The following is a 21826-nucleotide window of genomic DNA, read 5'->3' as shown; positions in this document are numbered from 1 at the left end:
AGAGAATTATTTCTGTTTATCTTTATTTACATATAATTTTTTATTTGTTGTTCCTTTTTTTTTGTTATTTTGCTTTTAGGTAACATGTGGGCACAGAACTGGGAAGCTTTGAGAGATCGACTGCTGCCATTCCCAGATAAGATTGCTCCAGACATAACATCAGAGTTGATTAATAATGTAAGTTTTGAAAAAAAACATTTTGACTTTTTGTAAATAAATAAAATTGTCATATGTATATAAATTGGATTCAGCTCTTTCATCATTTTTTAAAGCGCCTTTTGGTGCATGCAGCATCAGCAATGTACAACATGTTATCTCCCCATCTGTAATTATATCAAACTGAAGCATTATTCGAGACTGAATCCTTTTATCATGTTTTTACTTTTTCAGTTTTTTATTTTATTTTGAAATCCCAAACTCTTTCTTGTAACCACTACTGAATGGAGGTCTTAGCTACTGCTTTTATTCTTCAACAGTATTTTACACTTCAAAATGCCAATTAATGTTATTTTTGTAGAACTACACAACCCTGGGAATGTTTAGAACTGCTGAAGACTTCTTTGTATCTCTGGGTTTGAAGCCTATGACAAAGTACTTCTGGAACAAATCTGAGCTGGTCAGACCTGCAGATGGGCGTGGTTTTGTCTGCCATGGTTCAGCCTTTGATATGAAATCCAGAAATGATTTTAGGTCAGTCATTTCTTTTATAACATTAATTACTTTACAAAAAATAATTTTGTGCAATTTTAGTTTAGGAAGAGTAAGTTGAGAATTGCTTATCCATCTTTCACTCTAAAAAAAATTCTTAAGCAAGAAGTTACTACTTAACACAAAAATAGTAAAGAAAGAAAATGTGATCCAAACTATACTGGAAAACATCATTATATTTAATTATATATAATTTCTGTTTAATCTTACAATTTAAATATGGAATAGAAATTATGATTATTTATATTACTTATATATCATAGACATTGTTGCAAAAATTATGTGAACAGAGTTAACAGTATAAATGTTTGTGTTTAAAGTAAGAAATGCTAGTCAAATTGAAGAGTGAAGAGCATAATGTTTAATTTTCCAATCCAAAATTTTATTCAAGACAAGAAACCTGAATCCACCCATTTGCACTCCTGACATCTGTTAGAATAACAATATGCAGTTTGTTGATAACTAAATAACCTTATAAGATCTTGACTTTAAAAAACATATGAATTGTACTTGACCAATTATGTATATGTCAAGGCCTTCAAGATCTAAACAGTATTTAATTTGTTCATGTTTATGATTTCTATATTGTAAAAGTTTTATAATTACTTTTATGCTATCAGGATCAAAATGTGTTCTGTTGTCAACAAAGATAGCTTTATCACAGCTCACCATGAAATGGGTCACATTCAGTACTATATGCAGTATGAGTACCAGCCAGTGTCATTTCGAAATGGAGCTAATGGGGGTAATATAAATGAATACTTTTATTGACCTCTAATAGAAAATAGCTGACATTGTGTTTGTACTGTCTCTTGATCTGTATGTCATGTTTAGATCTAAAAAAAAACAAATATACTTCTAAAAATTAGATTTTATCAATGTCTTTTTCATGTTTAAAAGCAATTTTTGCAGTTCTGGAATAGTTTTGTTTTTTTTAAATTAAGTATACACATACAAAAGACTATTAAAAAAAACAACAGTCGACTTTATGTACCTTTTCCATAACTTTTTACTCATCTGCTGCATCATAGTATTTTAATATTTAAATTGTCTTTGGCTTTGTGGTGAAATTTCTAAGTGTTTCATCTCCCTTCATTTATTTACCTTTTCCTAATAGGCAAAAATAATCTTAACATTTTATGTGTGTTTGTTAAGACTAAGAATGTTTTATAAGACTTTAAATTTTTTTTTGGTATATTCTACAGCCTTTCATGAAGCTATAGGGGATGTGATGGCTCTGTCTGTTCAAACTCCAAAACATCTGCACAAAATTGGTCTGTTAAGAAACAACTCTCAGGACTATGGTATGTATATACATTCCTTTTCATATGTGTAGTAGTGTTCCTAATATATATATGTTTATATACACTAATGTTTTTTTTTTAATGATCATTTGTAAATTTATAAGATAACCAGGTGACTTTTGCAGCAAACTAGTGAATGCCATTTGTAATAAGTATTAAATTGAGAATCGATTTAATATTAAACAATGTTTTAATAATAAATTTGTTAATAGTGATTTTACTTAACATGTTAGATATGGAAACTCTTTTAGCATGAATAAAATAATGGTCAGGACAATAGTTTGCATGTTTTTTGTTTAAATAAAGTTAATTGCTGTTCACTAAAAGTTAAAGTTTCTTCATTGAGTGGGTGGGAGTTGAGAGGGTGAACAAAGGGAGACAATATAAAAAACATTACTTTTATAAAGTTGCAGGACTTTGAACAAATTAAAGACAATTACCATCTTTTTTTTTTATTTCTATATGTTGATTACAATGTTTTTTATTGGATCTTTTATGTGCATATCAGTTTACCAAAATGCAGGGAGTTGGACAAAAAATGTATACCACATTCTTCTTTTAAGGAGCTTATCATTCATATTTCTTTTGAAGTTTAGTATACTATGTATGGCAGCTATCTGCATGTTAATTTTAATAATTGTGAGGTACTTTCAAAGACCTTCTGTCAGGTCAAAGTTGAATACATTACAGTATCAAAAAAAAAAAGGTCAGACCTCACACTAGGTGAGACCCATCAGAAAATGGAATGAATGGTGAAAATTGTCCAAGTGACTATGAGAAGAGGGATTGAGCAAAGATGTAACTTTAATCCAAGTTATCTGCTATTTCAGAATCAGACATCAACAGTTTGATGGAAGTAGCTCTACGCAAAGTGGCTTTTTTTCCCTTTGGCTATCTGGTTGATAATTGGCGATGGTCAGTCTTCCGAGGAGACACAAAACCAAATGATTACAACAAGCACTGGTGGGATTTAAGGTGAGTATTTGGTAGGACTTGTGTGTTAGCGTGGCAGGCTCTCAAAGTCTGGTCTAAGTCTCAACTAACAAGAAGTTTTACAGTTAATTTTTTTTCGTGTTTTTGGGTAAAAGAAAAAATTGTGCTAAATTGCAGCTTGATTAAGGATATCGAAGAAACATGTACAAACTTTTTACCAGACTGACAGACAGAGTGAGTTGATATAAGCTTTGTAAAAAATTCATAAGAATAATTAAACTAGGCAATTAACCAAAATTGTTTTTTCAATTACCAAATCTTGTGTTTTTAAGAACAAATTTTATAAGACAATTTGGATGTTTTAACTCTCCTTTGACTTGGCAGGCCTGTTTCAGACATTCCTTTAGAAAGGATAATTATCCATCCTATTCTGAACCTCTACAGAATAGCAGATGATGAAAGCACATGTAGAATTTGAACTTAAGACCAATGTGGCAACACTTTGAAGTGCATACCATATAGCTTACAGCCATTTAAATAAATTTCTTTCGCAGTTTTTTTTTAATTTAAATCTTTTGATTTCATTCTTTTAAAATAAAACTTTTATTTTAAATCAACATGTTTTGATCCTAGTAAAAAAACATTTTGAAATTTACAAAATATTTGCATAATTAGTATGTTGTAAGTCAGATGGAATATTTGTCAAACTTTTTATAATTTGTTCAATATAATTATATTAAAGAGTTAATTTGTAAACTTCATGTCTTTTTCTAAAGATGTCGACATCAAGGACTCTCACCACCAGTTCCAAGACTTGACTCAGACTTTGACCCAGGAGCCAAATATCATGTAGCAGCAAGTGAAGATTACATTCGGTACGTTTTTTGTACTGTTTCACATGTTCCTTCAAAATTGAAGATTTTTATACCCTAGCCCAAACCTCCCACAGATGGCAGGAATGGCAGTGGGCAGGGTTTGAACCCTGGACCATCAAGACAACTGTCCAGAGGGCATATCACTCAACCAGACAGCCATCCTGACACTTAGTTGAGGGTTTTATTTATACATTTGTATCAAGTAAGACTTAAGTCAGCACCAGGTTGCATGTCTAAAGCCTATCCTTTTGAAGATTAGCTTCTGTTGTCCTGACTAGAAATTATGAAATTTACTTGCCATTTATTTTGTTTAGATAGTTAATAGTCTTGCAACAGCTAGATGTGTAACTTTTCACTTTTTCCAAATTAAGTCAGAATGGTCTAATGGACATCCCCAAAAAGTAATCCCTTTGTTTTTGTCTGTGGATGTATATTCTGTCTATGACAATAACACTGGACACTAAAGGAAATAATTAAACTAACTAAAGCATTATTTGATCAATATGGGGATAAAATTTTAACTTCTAATTAAATATAATATCTAGGTATTTTGAGTTTTTTGTCTGTGTTATTGGTTTACCATAGTTTCTACTCTTACTACTTGGCATGCTCCAATATGATTCCGATTTATGTAATTCATGTAATGCATTTTGTCTAATGAGCCTGGTTACATTAGATTTGGTTACTGTATCTGGTTATCTGCATTTTTGTTTACTTTAATTTCTCACCATCCAGTAACTTCACATCTCTTTACGGCTTTAACTTCCATGTTTGCTTGTGCTACACCCTTTGCGAATGTGTTAAATATATATTTAATCAGCACATAAAATTATGTGCTGCTAATACTGAATTAGATTGGTACAAACTATTCATTTCAAGCTGCCCTTAAACAAATCACTACATTTGCCTCCTGTAATGTACACATTTTAATAGCACTTTGTTTTACCTTCCTGACTCTATAGCAGACAGACAGTATCAAAAACAGTTTGTCAACTATCAGGCCCATTTATTTAAATAATAAAATTAACAGCATCTACTTTTATGTGTCATACAATGAAAACCTTACAGCTTAATCTGTCAATGTCCTATTTACAGGTATTTCATCAGCAACATCTTGCAGTTTCAGATCTACAAAGGAGCATGTGAAGCAGCAGGGCATATTGGACCACTCCATACATGTGACATCTATGGAAACAAGGCCGCTGGGGATAGACTTAGGTAACATTTCTAAGACTAGGTATCGATTTGATTAGTTGACTCTTAATCATTGTCTAATCTTTGTGTTCCTAAGATAACATAAAATCATGTCACATTGAAAGTCTCTTACCAGTTAACTCACAACTTTTGACTCCAGTGGAGCATATGGCTGCAACAGTACTTCAACAACAGACTCTGTACTGGATAATTCCCCCTCATTTGGGTCCATCCTTCTGTTTCTGCCTATTGTTCAAATGATATCCTTTTTTGCTTTGATCTCTCAGCCTTTTTCTTCCTTTTGGTGTCCCAGTCCAGAGCCAATGTAAATTAAATTAATAATTGAAATAGGATTGTAATGCTTTGACAGAAATAATATTCAAAATCAGCCATCATTCTTTATTTTTCAAATTTTTTGTCGATTCATCATCTGTATTTGATTCAATTGTTTTTTTTTTTTTGGGGGGGGGGCTTAAATAACACAGAAAGTTTTTCCATCAATAAAGCAGAAAAAATGTTGAAACCAAAAATGTCTATTTCTGCTATAAAGTAGCTAATAAAAAAAAGACTCGGATAACAAAACAGAAATACTTTTAGCTATAGGAATTACAAGTGAAGATGTTGTTTCTCCTCTAGAAAAATGCTGCACCTTGGCTCCTCTCGACCCTGGCCAGAGGCTTTAAAGATAATGACAGGACAAGAGAAAATCGACACTGGTCCTTTGATGGAATATTTTCATCCCCTCTATCAGTATTTGAAGAAACAGAATGGCAAAGACTATGGCTGGGACCCTAAGTGTCCACAGTTTGATGAAGATGAAGATTTGGACAAAGGAAAAGACTTTAACCAGTCTGAGGTGGAAGTGGCCCAAGAGTTTCTCAATGCCTTTAACTCTCAGTCTGTGTCATACAAGCATTTGAGTGCTGTGGCTTCTTGGAATCTGAAAACGAATTTAACAACCTATAACCAACAAGTTTATGTAAGTTCCAAATGAAATTTGTGTATATTCCTTTATGAACTTAGATTATATTGTGATGATCAAACTCCAATTAATGAGGAAGACAGCAACAGTACTTAAAAATGTAACAAAATGAGTGACTTCTTACAAGTAGTTTTCTCTCAAAATTTACTTTCAACCTAGTCTGATATAAAAAAATGTAAAGTTAAACTCTAAGCAAGCTAGCAATATATCTGGTTATCATCCTCAAAATGCTTTCTTTCCTCTAAAATGGGTACATAATATTGAAGATATGCCTAGAAGTTGAGCCCAGGAGTCCAGGTGTTATGGAATGTGTGTGTATGTAAAGAGGTTAGCGATTGGTTGTAAATGTAGGTGGTATTGTCATCACTTGGTCTTAGAGACGACTCCAGAACATAAGACTGAAAGGTTGTGTTATTTTAGTGAGTTAGATTCTGTTAAAGAATATTATTACTTAAGTCTTCTTTAGTTATTATATCTCATTTCAATTTGATTTTTGTTTATATTATAAATAAACTTATATTTAGTTTTGTTCACAAAAGGAAGTTATTCAAAAACTCATTAGTTAAGATGGATAATGCCTACAACAGTTTAGTTGTCTACCATCATGCTACAAGTCAATGACCGGTAAAAACACCAGGTTTGAAAGCCAAGTGCTTAACCACTCAGCCACCGCACTCTATGATATAGCCAGAAATATAGCGATATTGTAAGAAATCATTTTATTAAAAAATATATAATTATGTCCTAGCCACATATATTAGTGGAGTAGAACTACTAGCAAACTCTTAAATATGATTTTTAAAATGTCCTGGTTGATTATCCTATTTTATTCATATTTTAATTCAAGCCTGTTGAATTTTAACTTGTTCAATGTTATTAAATATTATATTAGATCTATCTCTCTGATGAACAGTTACATTCATTGTTTGTAATGTTACAGACAAATATCAGCTTGAGGAATAAACAGTTTTATAGACAGAAAGCATTAGAGGCCCAAAAATTCAACACATCAAATCTACCCTATGATCTAAATAAGCAGATCACTGATATTTCAACATCTGGATCAGAAGTTCAAATGAATAAGACCGGACAGACTAAAGTATATATGCTAAAACACTTAATGTATTTATTTACAAATATCTGTATTTATGTTATGGAAATAATTTACTACTAATACAATATTGCCTTATCACTAACCAGCATCACAAGTAAAATTCTAGAACACATAATATGTAGCAACATCATAAACCACTTAGACAAACTTTATGTCCTTTCTCCATACCAACACAGCTTTAGGAAATATAGATCATGTCAAACACAACTAATAGGACTAATTGATGATTTTTCAAATGGTTTAGATAATAGTGAGAAAATAGATGCTATCTTACTAGATTTTTCCAAGGCTTTTTGACAAAGTTCACTACCATAGTTTGCTTAAAAAATTAAAATATGTTGGCATTGATGGTCCATTGCATCAGTGGATTAAGGATTTTCTGATAAGGAGAGATCAAACTGCAATAATAAATGGCTCTAAATCAACACTGATAACAGTAAACTCAGGTGTACCTTAAAGAAAAGTCTTGGGTCCACTACTATTTTTAATTTACATAAATGATTTACCAAATTGCATTAGTCAGATTATTTGCAGGCTATTGCATTATATATAGAACAAGAAATGAATTAAGCCTGACTTTCATTAAAAGATAATGGCATAATTTTGAACAACAATTCATTATGCAAGTCAGACATTGTCTATGGTGAACACATAGTCTATGGTAAACATAGTCACTTCACTTGTCTTATTGGATTACTTTGAATACTTTCACCTTTACTGGACAAATTACTTCGGCAGCTTTAACGATACACTCCTTCATAAAATCCTTTTAACTAAATGATTTGCAATGGCTTGCAATTACGTTTGAAAAAAATGTAGCTGGCTTTCACTGCAGACTCAATCTCGTTGTTCAGTTTAACAAATGCTATTTTTCAGTTCAAGTAGCTTGTCATCTTTTTTTTTCTAGTGTGATAGTTTAACATTATTTTGATAATTTTTTAGGTGGCCAAGCGGACGGCATGCAAGGTGGTTGCGGACCTTATGCAGCCCCCGAACACCGTTTTGACATGCCTGGTCTAGAGCATACGACATAACACTTGACCAAGTTGCCATCCTTCTCTAATTGTGCTAGATCTCTATTCATTATCTTTAATGATTGCTAACATAAAGGGATTACATTTTAAAAATTTATTTTGACCTTATTTATTTGTTCCTAGATGCTGACTTTGAAATCAGACCTTGAAAAATTGTATAGTACTGCTACAGTGTGCTTGAATCATGGGAAATGTCTTCCTCTGGACCCTGGTCAGTAGATATAATTGTGCTCCTCATTGCATTAGTCAGTTCATTTAATTCAACACATTAACACACTCCTACTCTGTGTATGTATGTGAGGTCTTCAATGTTGATGAAGATAAAACTAATACTATATTGAATAATTTCAACAAAATACAACTTACTCTAAAATTACATCTCATTCTATCACTCATCTTCTCAAAATTTTACCCCATCATTTATAATCTTAACAGTGATGGACTTACTCCTGGTTATATTAAAATCTTTTCAGCCAATGCTAAACAAAATATCCACCAGTGTTACTCATGGGAAGATCAGAATCTATCAGCTTACATTCGTCTGGTTGGAAATAATCAAAAAGAATCTATAAGGGCCTACAAAATATTGTTACTTTCTTATTTTATAAATTACAAATGTATCTTCAAAAGAGAAGATCATTACTATATTATGTATATATTGATCATAAAGGGAAGAGAGTTCCAGAAAGTAAAGAATTTATTTAAATGGGGCTAGGGATCTAAAAAAAAAAGTTTGAGAAAAACTTAACTACATGATGAAAGTAAAAACAAAAAATTTCATTTCGTCTGCTTTGTGTTTTTTATTATGATAGATATTACTCACATTATGGCCCAATCAAGAAACTATCAAGAATTGCTGGATGTGTGGAGTGGGTGGCGTGAAGCTACTGGGGTTCAAATGAAGGAAATGTATGCAAAGTATGTTGACTTTAATAATGAAGCTTTGAGATTAAAAGGTTGGTTCTACTTACATTTTCACCTTTTAAAAAATCATTAAATTCTATAAAATGTGTATGTTTTTTTTTTCAATATTGTTAAAAAAATAATTTTAAATACTTATATTTTTTTAAAAATGTTCTGATCTATTCATTCATTTTGCTCACATTTTGTTTGAAAATGTGGCATAAGTGGTAGCAAATTAAAAATGAGTGTAAATGAAATGTGGCACTTGATTTGTCTCTGTAGAATATTGAAAATGACACGGTAATACAAATTAAACAATGCTGAGATAGTTGATTGCTCATGTCTCTTCAGTATATCTACCACCCACAGACACACAGTCATCCTCCTCAATCAATAAATCAATGTAGACTACTAGGAAGACATAACATGTTTCTGATATATCTGTGATGACCAAGCACATTATATGCACTCTAATAATCATCTCTAGACACAAAACAAGCCACACACACACACAGCACTATGTAGAGAGAATGATGGTGACAAAGAAAGCTAAGAACATCAAAAAATATGATCAGCTCTAGAAGAAAAGCAAGCCAAATAATAAATTGCTGGTTCTTCTACCATCAAAGTAAATGACACATTTATTTTGAACATAGGCTGGTACAGGATTAAATATATGTAGCCTACGTCACTACAGAATCCAGAACAAATTTATCCTATTTATTTATCATAATTTTTCAAATTATAATTTTAATTAATAACAATATTAATTAATTAATAATATTAATAAATTATATAATTAATAATATTAATTAATTAATAATATTAAATTATGGTTTACTAATTTGGCTGTGTTTATTGATCAAGAACTGGTTGAAAGTGTCAATAAAATTATTGCAAGCAAAATTAATTTCTTATACATAAATATTTTTCTATAATTAATTTAGCAATGAATTCAACAGCATTTTTATAGTTATGATTATAGTAATTTTTTTTTTATTAAGGACTAAAAAGTCTTTTTGGATTCCTATTAGAATTTTGTGATTATAATGATATTTTTTTGTCTGAATGGTCAAATGTTTATCAATAAGTTCTCTTAATGCCTTTTTGTGTGACCAAAACATTGTCACTACCAGGCTGTTTGATTTTATGAGGATTAAACCCCTAAAAAACAAACATACATATTATCTATATCTTCTTTGAATGTTTTTCACACATCAGTATTGGCCCATGCTGCCTGTTTCTACCCTGAACTTATGCCAGTATAATGCATCTTGTAGCTCAGAATACAGAAAATCTTGCAGGGCTTATAACGTCCCCTCTGACTTCCCAGTTGGTTGATGGCAGAGGCGTAGCTAGGAATTTCCCATCATTTGGGGGCTCGGGGCTTGACCTCTTTAGTAAAAAAAACACTCTTTTGGGGGGATTTTCCTATTTCTCCCCCCCCCCTTACCCAAGCTATGTCACCGGTTAATGTGGGAGGGTGGAGATGTGGATAAAGTATGGGAGTGTCACAAGTTAAGTTTTTTGAAATATTGAAGTCTGAAATAAACTTTTTTTTTGTTAAAAGTAACAGACTTGAGCTTAAAATTTAGATATTAGGAATGCAGTTAGGTTAAAATAAAGATATTAATTTTGTTTCAATCAGGCATCGAGAATGCTAAAGAAGACTGGCTTAGTGTGTATGAGTCTGAGACTTTTGAGGAGGATGTAGCCACACTTTTTGCCGAGCTTCTACCTCTGTATGAACAGCTTCATGCATATGTCCGTCGGCATCTCAAAGCCAAATATGGTCAGGACAAGTTCCCATCTTCAGGACAAATACCAGCACACATTCTTGGTAAAAAAAAAATAGACTCTAAATATTTTGTCAAATGAATGTTTCATCTGCTAGCAATTAAAATCATAGTTTAAACTGCAAAACAGCAGATGGAATTCACACCCGGCACCATATGAGACCATCAAATGACAAGTACATAGCAGCCATGTTACTCTACTGTTTGATTGATTCTTTTTATTTAATGAAACTCTTTGATTAACTTGAATTTTTATATGCAGGCAATATGTGGGGACAAAACTGGGAGAACATTTTGTCAGAGGTCATTCCATTCCCAAAAAAGGAGTCTGCAAACATCACTGCTGCTATGTTAAAACAGGTTCACTCTATGTACTTTGAAAATACTGATTTTTTTCCCTTCTTATGTATAAGTAGAGATTTCATTTTATATTGTTTTAGAATATACATTTTACATATAATATACATAGAATATATATATATATATATATATATATATATATATATATATATATATAATTTTTTTTTATTATAAATAGTAGTAATACTTTCATATAACACATCTTCCATGCTTCTCAACTCAGAGTTCTCTGGTCACAAACTCTGTTTTGATTATGTGTGTATGTTTGGGGGGGGGGGGGTAAAGGTTTTCTTTAGGAAAATAACAAACATGATGTAGCTTGAATTTAATGAATTTAATCTCTAATAAATAAATACCTAGTCTACATTGGGATTCAAACTCCAGCTCTCAGGTGTATAATACTACTCAACACACGCATTTATGCCAACATTAGCATTGTTTAAATTAAAGGTTTTAATAGTGCTACTTAATTAGCTAGTTTCTGCTTTTTTTTTTCTATGGCCATTGATTTAAAGAAAAATTTGTGTAAGATATTAATGTTTCTGTTTTGATCTTAATGGAAAGGAGACAAACACTTTGTTCAGATCTTATGTAACAGTGGTTTAATGGGTGCAGGATGAGGGTACTATATGGGTGAAAAATGCTCATGTACTAGACCTCTTGTATTTATGCAACTGGTTCAACTTCTCTGAGCCTTCTCCTGATTATGAGTATTTGAAACAGTTCTGAAAAAAAAAATCTCTGGATTAATTTCTGAGCTGCAGGCAGTTTACATGTGAAACTAGTTACTTTACCTTTTATTGTTTTCTTTATTAATTAGGTGTGTGTAATTATCTATTAGAGAAATGATAGCATACAATGGTTTTATGGAAGATTTTTATTGACAATGTTGTATTTTAACTGTCCAGAATTACACAGTGGAAAAGATGCTCAAACTATCAGAGAGTTTTTATGCATCCCTTGGGTTCCAAAATATGACTGACCTATTTTGGAACAAATCAGAGTTTGTGAAACCAAAAGATGGTAGAAATTTTACCTGTCATGCGTCTGCCCACAACATGCATGCCCCAGAAGACTTCAGGTAAGACAATCATTTGACATTTTTAGTCTTAGCAAAATATGTAGGTCATTGCCTTTAATATACTGCACTCCTCATAGTCTTCGGGCTTATTATTCTTTATCATTGACTTTTCCTTAATATCATGGTTTGGTCATTTGTTGAATTTCTGATAATTTCTCTTCTATCTGATTCTCTTTTCTCAGCCTTCTTTCTCATGTTCCAGTCTCTGGTCATCACCTTCAAGCTGCTGACTGTTTTGTTTTATTTAAGTTTTGTATGTTCCTTCAGAAATGAAGATTATTTAATTCTAGTGCAATCCTCCTGCAGGCTGAGGGGATGGAAGATGGGATGAAAATTGTCTTAACAATCTGATGAAAAACATGCCGCATGACCAGGCACGCTATTAAATTAGTTGCCTGTATGTTACATCAATTTAGGCATTTTCCCATCATAAAAATAGAGGCACATTTTTAATTCCATACCCTAGAACAAATTTGTACAAGTGCTTCTTCTTCCCTAGTGCCATTATAGAAAGAAATGAGTTGCCTGAATCAACCAGGAAAACCAACGACTTAGCAGAGCTTAAGTCATTGATTAACATGCATCTCTATATTGACACATAGAATGTGTATGACATAATTATCTACTTTTTTCAAGTAACGTCTGTAATAAATAAGATAAGATAAGTTTTCCTGTAGAAAGTTAGGTTATAAATTATATCTTTCAAAAGTAACTAAAAATGTTTTCAAAGTGCATTGAGCCTAATAATTAATGTTTGTTTTTAGGGCTATATAAATTCAGTTAATAATATAAAATAACAAGATGCAGGCTTAAGTATTCTAACAGAGTTTATCATTAATGGCAGAATAAAGATGTGTGCTGAGGTAACAAAAGATTTCCTGTACACAATACACCATGAGATGGGACATGTGCAGTACTATATGGAGTATGATCATCAACCAATTATCTATAAAGCAGGAGCCAATGATGGTAGGAAAACGTTATTTTAAAATTTGGCCCACACAAAAGGAAATCTTGAACTTACATTTTCAATATGGCTGCCTGGTCGTGCGGTTTGCGCGCTGGACTGTCGTTCGGATTTATCGACGGTCGAGGGTTCAAACCCTGCCCACTCCCATCCCTTGTCATCCTGTGGGAGGTTATGGACTAGGAAGTAAACTAGGAAGTAAACTATCTTCAACTCTGAAGGAACATCCGAAAAATGTCAAACATTTTACAAACAATATTTTACCTAATAGAGAAAATAAAGTGGCAAGTATATTTAAATAATGTTTTCAATATTTTACCTAATGGAGAAAATAAAGTGGCAAGTATATTTAAATAATGTTTTCAATATTTTACCTAATGGAGAAAATAAAGTGGCAAGTATATTTAAATAATGTTTTCAATATTTTACCCAATAGAAAATAAAGTGGCAAGTATATTTAAATAATGTTTTCAATATTTTACCCAATAGAAAATAAATTGGCGAGTATATTTAAATCATGTTTTCAATATTTTACCTAATAGAAAATAAATTGGCAAGTATATTTAAATCATGTTTTCAATATTTTACCTAATAGAAAATAAAGTGGCAAGTATATTTAAATCATGTTTTCAATATTTTACCTAATAGAAAATAAAGTGGCGAGTATATTTAAATAATGTTTTCAATATTTTACCTAATAGAAAATAAAGTGGCGAGTATATTTAAATAATGTTTTCAATATTTTACCTAATAGAAAATAAATTGGCGAGTATATTTAAATCATGTTTTCAATATTTTACCTAATAGAAAATAAATTGGCAAGTATATTTAAATCATGTTTTCAATATTTTACCTAATAGAAAATAAAGTGGCGAGTATATTTAAATAATGTTTTCAATATTTTACCTAATAGAAAATAAAGTGGCAAGTATATTTAAATAATGTTTTCAATATTTTACCTAATAGAAAATAAAGTGGCGAGTATATTTAAATAATGTTTTCAATATTTTACCTAATAGAAAATAAAGTGGCGAGTATATTTAAATCATGTTTTCAATATTTTACCTAATAGAAAATAAAGTGGCAAGTATATTTTTCCCTTTAACACTGAAAGCTAATTTAGTGTTGTTAATAGGACAAGAGTAAAGAAAGGAACCAAGGACTAATAGAGCAAACACCAAATGGAGGCTCAGATTTGTATTAGGAATTTCTAAGGAATCCCTCAAATCCCTTCTCCTTGTTAGAACTAGTATGCTTTTAATTGTTGTGTGCTTTACTTAATACTTTAATTAATTAATTGAATGCATTTAATGGCTGAATGGGCCACAAAGAGCTCTAATGCTGATTAAAAGAAAATGATCACCACCTGGATTTCCACTTGTGGTCTCTGAATTGACATTTGTGTCTTCTATCTCTTAGCCATCACATTCATTCAACAAATTAACTTCATGAACACTTTAAAAAAACAACAGTGAATAATAATTCATATCAGCCAAAGTATACCACAACAGAAAAAATGATTTGAGTTTTATTCCTAAACTATTTGCAATTGATTATTTGTACTTGATGATACACTTAGTATTGATATACTACTGGAAATGGAACATCTTACATTTCATTGGTCTTGATAACCTCTCTTCAAGTGAAGTGTAGAAAACTACAAAAAAACAAAAACAAAGCTGTAACTATATGGAATAACATTTTATTCATTTGGTCTTTTTTTGTCTGCTCTCAGATTCCCATTTAGTCTTCTAATATAATTCTAGCATCATAGCAAAGCTATTTACTGAAATCAAGGCTTGTGGCTATGGAATGACCACTAACATATCTAGTTTAGCCCAGCACAACTTAGTTTGTATCACTTATACATTGCTGTTTTAAATATCATACACCTTAAATTGCTATCATTTAGAAAAAAAAAATGGTCCTCAATAACTAAGACCCTTCTAGTTAATCTTTACAACTATTAGTGGAAAGAAAATTCATTATTCATACCTAAACTACTTGGAATCATGTAAATTTTTCAAGCATCCTGTTTACCTCTTAGTAAATTAGCTGATGTCTCTTACAGGGTTTCATGAAGCCATTGGTGACCTCATGTCTCTGTCAGTTCAAACTCCTGAACACCTGCAGAAAATTAAAATCTTGGATCATATATCAAATGACACTGGTGAGTAAGCACCTTCTTTACAATTCCTAATATTAGCTTGCAAACTCTTCATGGGTGGATTTAAAAAATAACTGTAATAATTTTCCTAGTAATGTGACAGTTTATGCATATCTCTAAAGGAAAAAAATACTAATTAATTTACCACACACTCTGTTTTGACATTTATAATTTTTCAAACTATGATTTGTATTCAGTAATGAGTTGATTAAATGAATAAATATACATGAAAATTTTGCACACCACTGGACTGTTTATAGAACTTGATTGTGTATAGCTCACTAGAAAGACTACTTGCAATAATTCAGCACTACCAGTAAGAAATATAATCATGAGAAAATATAGACCACCACCAGCTTCATAAAGGGGCGCAGTGGCTGAGTGGTTAAGTGCTTGGCTTCCAGACTTGGGGTCCTGGGTTCGAATCTCTGTGAAGACTGAGATCTTGAAATTCAGGATTTTTAGGGCACCCCTAAGTCCACCCAGCTCTAATGGGTACCTGACTTTAGTTGGCCACATGACACCCTGCTCGTTAACCATTGACCAAAGAAACAGATGACCTTAACATCATCTGCCCCATAGATCGTAAGGTCTGAACAGGAAAATTTACTTTTTTTTACTTTTTTACCAGCTTCATAAAAGGAGGAAAAGATTTTTTTTATATATTTTGTTTACTTCTTTTATCTTTTTCTTTCTTCTTGTAGTTATGATTAAAAGGATTTGTCAAAAGAATTAAAATTGTTTTTCTCACTAAAAAATTAACCAAAATATTTTGTTTTTTTAGAGTCAGATATCAACTTCCTAATGGCCATGGCACTAAACAGGGTTGCTTTTTTGCCTTTTGGTTATTTGGTTGACAAGTGGAGGTGGTCAGTGTTTACAGGGGACACAACACCAGCCCAGTACAACAAACATTGGTGGGATCTCAGGTAAGATCTCTTCTTGTAAGATACAGCTTGACATTTAAAAAAGGCTCTAACTATAAATCCATATAAAGACTTCCTAGATATATTTGCATTATTTCCCTACAAGAGTTATTTTGATCAGTTTTCTTCAACTTTTGTGTTTATTTCAACTTTTGTGTGTGTATGTTTTAATATCTTAGGCTTTAATTGACATACTTTTATTACATTAAATGTATTTGAACATGATGTTTATAAAATAAAGATAATTAAATATAGAATAGTTTGATAGAAGGACAATCTCAGAATAAAATAGTTGACTCACTTCTCCTCTCTCTCCCTCTTTAAATCTCAGAGATCATTACGGTCACGACATGGCTTAAAATGTGCCGATGTGCCAAAAAAACAACAACTCAAACTCAGAGATCAATGCTCTTGTCAAATTGTGCTTTAAAGATTTTTGTATTTTACTGACACTATTCTGCAGTGTAATTTTTTAATTTTAACTCTTTCTCTCCTAACTGACGATACCAGCATTGATTTGAACCAATTAAATTAAATTAATTTTTGGTTTTATAAACTTTAATTGTGTTATTAAAAAGAGCATGCATTCTTCTATAATTATATATGTAATATAACTGTTCCTGATTACATGCAAAAAAGTTATTGAAGTTTAATCATAACAGGGTAGTGAAACACAAATGAGCAAAATGAATAATTCTGTTTCAACGTGGAAAATAAGTACGGAGAGAAAGTGTTAAAGGATAACAGTTTTTTTTTAGTTGCAAACAAATCCAATATAGATGTAGGCCTATATTGTTCTTTAGTAGCACAATTATTAATAATTTTGTCCATTAGTATTAATAAGATAAGATACATTACTTTAACTCTTAAACTGCTGAAACTTTTAAAGGAAACTTCTAAAAGTGTAAACAATGTTTTGTAATTTTGTTTTATCCTTTTAAATACTAGCAATCTCTTTTAGATAATGTGAAATCAGATTTTTAAAAGCCTGTTTGGTTTCTATTTTAAGTGACATTTTAAGCTTCAAAATGTTTTTTCATCTATTAGTTTTATATCTTGTATTGCAAGTTACTATAGATTTTTGTTTCTTTCAGATGTAGATACCAAGGTCTTTCTCCTCCTATCAAACGACAATTGAGACACTTTGACCCAGGAGCCAAATATCATGTAGCCTCTAATACACCCTATATGAGGTCAGTTACATTGAGCCTAATTTAAATAGGTTAGAATGAAATGTATAGTCCTGTAAGCCTTTCAGCTTTGTTTTGATAAAATACTTGTATTTATTCTATGGTGAACATTGCCAGGTACTTTGTCAGTTTCATCATCCAGTTTCAGTTTCACAAGGCTGCCTGTGATATCTCTGGTTATGAAGGGCCTTTACATAGGTGTGATATCTATGGGAGTAAACCTGCAGGAGACAAGATCAGGTAATGACTAATGAGTGATTTGTATTTTCATTTTTGTCAAGGATCATGACAGAAAGTCTTAGAATATGTGTTACATATAAGAAGATCAGTTATCTGTAAAACGTTATATTTTTTTTTTAATTTCTGCTATTAAAGAACCATATTTTTAACTAGTAAATGTCCTTTTGCCTTGCAGTTGTCAATCTTTAATTTTATAAAGCCTTTATAATAGTTTGGCACAACAGCACTACCTGAGTTTATGATTTTAAATGTCAGGAGGTAATCTTGAGGCTATTTAAATCCTTCACGTATTTCTAATTTGAAAATTCATTAGTATCTTTCTAAATGTGTCTCTAATCTAAGACTTTAACTTCCAGCCCTTCTATTATAATTGTTGATGTCTAAGCATAAGCCAATGTAATTATAATCATGTACATTCATCATCGTGATACATTGATTAGTAGCACATTTCATGCACTGGCATTTTGTTGTTCTCCTCTATAGAAAAATGCTGTCTATGGGAGCTTCACGACCATGGCCCCTGGCAATGAAAGTTCTGACTGGGCAGAAGAAGATGGATGCAACCCCACTGCTGAACTACTTTCAGCCCCTGATGGATTATCTTCAGAAAGAGAATGGCAATGATTATGGCTGGGATCCTCACTGCTCGGGGGCTCAATATGAGTAGAAATTAAAAACTATTACTGGGGGACTGCAGGCACGACATGGCCTAAATTGTGCCGATGTGCCTCAAATCAACAAAATCAAATCAAATCAAATTAAAAACTATTACAAAACTTTCCACCACAAGTGTTGCACTTTAAAAAAATGTCTTTCAGCAGATTGACACTGAATTAGAAAAATAAATGAATAGCCCTGTGATGATAACTTCTAAGGTTGTTTCTTTGTTAGCTATCTGAACCCTATAAAAGTAATTTTTGAAATTATGTAATGTCTATATAGATTTATCTATATTGCTAGGTATTGTTAAGTGAAGGTATAGATAAGATTTACTTTTAATGATGGAGGTTACTTTCAGATTAGTTTTAGGTTTTGTTTATTAAGGTTTGGTTTGTACAGGCCTACTGAAGTGTTTTTGTTCATAGTCTTAAAGATTGACATTCAATGTCATAAATGTTTTATTTAATTTTTTGTTTTGTGTTACCCACGTCCACACTCTCTTGGGTGTAAAGTTGTATCTTACTTTGATTGCTTACGTGAACAAGAAAATAAACATTATTTGATTGTAAAACATTCGACTTGTGTACTCCAGTTATGTTTGTATGTAAGTTTAGTTTTTTTTTAAAACAATAGATGTAACCCCTTGCTACAATTTTTTATTTTAGATAATTAAATTAAGACAATTTTTTGAGAGGTAAAATGATTTAGATAGAAATATTTTACACATTTCTGTTCTTTTTTGGAATAAATTAAACAGTGACAAGAAACTTAAATTGAACTTCAAAATTGTCAACTAAATAAAAGTTACAAACAGAACAGCTTTATAAAATTAATTCAGCAGTGCTAAAATGTGCACAAGTATGATGTCCCTTATTAAAAACACTTCCTTTACCTTGTACCAAAAACAGTTTGCTCTATCTAGGCTTTCTGCCATGGAGGAAAATCTCCAATGATTGCAGAACTTCAGCTCCCGATAGTATTTGCTAGAAAAAAAAGTTTAAGTCCAAATTGTTGGCTTAGTTAGTAGGTGTTTTAAATTGTTTGGACTATCTATATGACCAAACCATCTCATCTTTTGTCTGCTCCCAGTATTGTAGAGTTTTTCCATTTTGCCAGTCATAGTGTTGAATTGTCAAAGTGCAAACTCATTTGTTTGATATCTGATACCCAGCAATTTCTGTAGCAGTTACTCTTAAAGGCTTGAATTCTTTCAGCCTCAGCGTTCAATGTCCAACTTTCATATAGGAGTACAGAGACCACTAGCAAAGAAACAGTTTGAATTTTACTTGGAAGCCGATTTACTTTTATTACATTTCCACTGAAATTTTTGTTGTTTTTTTCCCACAACTTTCACCAAATGTATTGTTTTAACAGTCTTGACAAGCAGATATACTATATCTATAAACAAGACTTTCTATTCTGTGGAGAGTCAATTTGTAATTTAAAAAATGATTTTTAAATCAACACCAAGAAGTGTTAACTCAGGCTGAGTTATTTTTTTTAAACTAACTTTAGCACTGTCTGTCTTGGTGGAATATTATACATTTCTCCCTTTTCTCATTTTCAGGTTAAGTTGAAACTTTGCGCCATTTTTCAATGCCGAATCATGTGGATCAATATACAAAACATTAGTTAATCAATTATTCGTAATTATTTAATTTTGTTTTTAGGGACAAGGCTTGTGTAAAGAGTTAGGTCGTTCGCTCAAAAAGCATGTCTGCCTTCCATTGTGGGAATTCAAGTTCGAATACAAACATTATTGAACCATAGCACAATGGGCATGTAATTAGCTTGAAAGTTGCTCTAAACAAAAACAATTAATTAAAATATTTCCAATCGCAAATATTTATTATATTGTTACCGTGGTCTGGATTTGAGGGATTCCAAACAATTTTGCTCATTGAAGTATTTTATTTATTTTACTTGTTTATTGTATAAACAATCTCTTTGACAGCATTAGTCTGGAAGTAAAACATTAATGTGTAAATGGAATGCAAGATATGGTACGCAATAAAGTAAAGTTCCCCTCTCAGATCTTGCGATCTAAAGGACAGATGATGTACAGGCAGTGGCGTAGCAAGGTACCCGTGGGCTCGGGTTCAAGAATGACAAATATTTTGTGTGACAAAGAAATTCAGTAGTTTGCATGTATCTGTACATTTACTAACAGACATTCCTATGCAAGTTCATGAACAAAGCTGACAATCAAAATTTAAGACCATGTTTAAGTACCGTTTAGCACAGTGAACATAATGAGCAAGCGGCTACTTTTGTTGAAATATGATATAGTACTGTCCACTCATATTAAAAAAACAACATTGCTTTGGTATGGTTAGTAATTTAAAGAAAGATGGCGATATTTTATTACTTAAGAGTATTTGTTCAGTCAATTCTGAAGACTTCTGGTTCTCACAAATATGAAAACCTACAAATGACTATATGATTGCAATTTCTTTTGGTAGTTCGTCATCGGAGTTTACAAAACATTTTCAGAAAATATTGCAAATTTAATAAATTTTTTAATTCTCTTTGAGTACTGTCAACCATGATAGAGTAAATGGCGCAGATTGGATCTCCTTTAGGTATTTTCATAAAATAGCATTGCACAACAGGTTTGTGTTTTTTTTTCTTAAGAATGTGTGTATTGCCAAGACATTTTCGTTGTTACTTGAGCCACCCAAACGATACTCTTTGCGATGACCACTAAAAGAGAGGTTGTGGCATGCTTAAGTCAAAACTAATGTTCACTATGCGATGACTTACTTTCAATCACTAATTGTCAACTTCTTCAATGTGCTCATTGTTGACATCATCCACCGTTCTCAGTCTTTCATGTTGTCTGTAGGTTTGGCAAGATTGTTGATGAAGTGAAGTCATTAGTTGACCTTTTTTTTTTTTTTTTTGACGATTCGGTTGGAAAACTAACAACATTGATGCTGTGTCAGGGTATAAACCCGAGACCATCGAGACCATACGAACGATTTTCCAGTGCACATACCATACGATAAGGCAGCCATTCAAGTGAAAGACACTATCACTGTATCTGTATCACTGCATATCCGGTATTCAGTTACGATAAGTAGCATAAAAAGTCAACATCTTTAAGTAACGTTTCCCAAAGTAACAAACAGAATGTGTTGTTTCTTTTGTTTGTTTAATATCTAATTTGAAGTCTAAATCTAGATTGCTGGTCATAGAAAAAAAAAGTTAAAAAAAAACCAGAAGAAAGTTAACACTATCAACGGTTTCATTAACATAGAGGGAAAAAAAGAACGAATGGGAGTATGGGACCCAAACGTCACCACCGACGCACCGTCACCACAGTACAATAAACCTGATGAAAGCAGTTCCTTACACTGACTCTAGGTGATAACACGGGTTAATGTTTTGAA

General features: G+C 31.8%; 1 protein-coding gene across 6 annotated transcripts in view; it reads left to right on the top strand.

Annotated features, from left to right (window-relative positions):
• LOC106055618 (angiotensin-converting enzyme-like) overlaps nucleotides 1-19009 on the top strand; it is a 57173-nt gene extending 38164 nt beyond the window's left edge. For 2 of the 6 annotated variants that reach the window (XM_056012897.1, XM_056012896.1), the window contains exons 19-38: nucleotides 80-177; nucleotides 518-690; nucleotides 1329-1453; nucleotides 1914-2012; nucleotides 2843-2987; nucleotides 3722-3820; nucleotides 4916-5038; nucleotides 5651-5993; nucleotides 6937-7095; nucleotides 8268-8355; nucleotides 8957-9100; nucleotides 10696-10887; nucleotides 11106-11203; nucleotides 12112-12284; nucleotides 13129-13253; nucleotides 15323-15421; nucleotides 16203-16347; nucleotides 17439-17537; nucleotides 17652-17774; nucleotides 18258-19009. In XM_056012897.1, coding sequence (XP_055868872.1) covers nucleotides 80-177; nucleotides 518-690; nucleotides 1329-1453; nucleotides 1914-2012; nucleotides 2843-2987; nucleotides 3722-3820; nucleotides 4916-5038; nucleotides 5651-5993; nucleotides 6937-7095; nucleotides 8268-8355; nucleotides 8957-9100; nucleotides 10696-10887; nucleotides 11106-11203; nucleotides 12112-12284; nucleotides 13129-13253; nucleotides 15323-15421; nucleotides 16203-16347; nucleotides 17439-17537; nucleotides 17652-17774; nucleotides 18258-18441 — 2834 coding nt within the window. In that variant the 3' untranslated portion in view covers nucleotides 18442-19009. Of the gene's footprint in view, nucleotides 1-79; nucleotides 178-517; nucleotides 691-1328; nucleotides 1454-1913; nucleotides 2013-2842; nucleotides 2988-3721; nucleotides 3821-4915; nucleotides 5039-5650; nucleotides 5994-6936; nucleotides 7096-8267; nucleotides 8356-8956; nucleotides 9101-10695; nucleotides 10888-11105; nucleotides 11215-12111; nucleotides 12285-13128; nucleotides 13254-15322; nucleotides 15422-16202; nucleotides 16348-17438; nucleotides 17538-17651; nucleotides 17775-18257 lie in introns of those variants that run through there. The other 4 variants (XM_056012898.1, XM_056012899.1, XR_008775077.1 and 1 more) reach the window with 4 other exon arrangements.
• Nucleotides 19010-21826: the final 2817 nt, after the last annotated feature.

This window comes from Biomphalaria glabrata, chromosome 15 (genome assembly GCF_947242115.1).
Source record: "Biomphalaria glabrata chromosome 15, xgBioGlab47.1, whole genome shotgun sequence".
Lineage (NCBI taxonomy): Eukaryota > Metazoa > Mollusca > Gastropoda > Planorbidae > Biomphalaria > Biomphalaria glabrata.
Note: the sequence above shows the minus strand (reverse complement) of the source record. Positions and strands in the feature narration are given on the sequence as shown.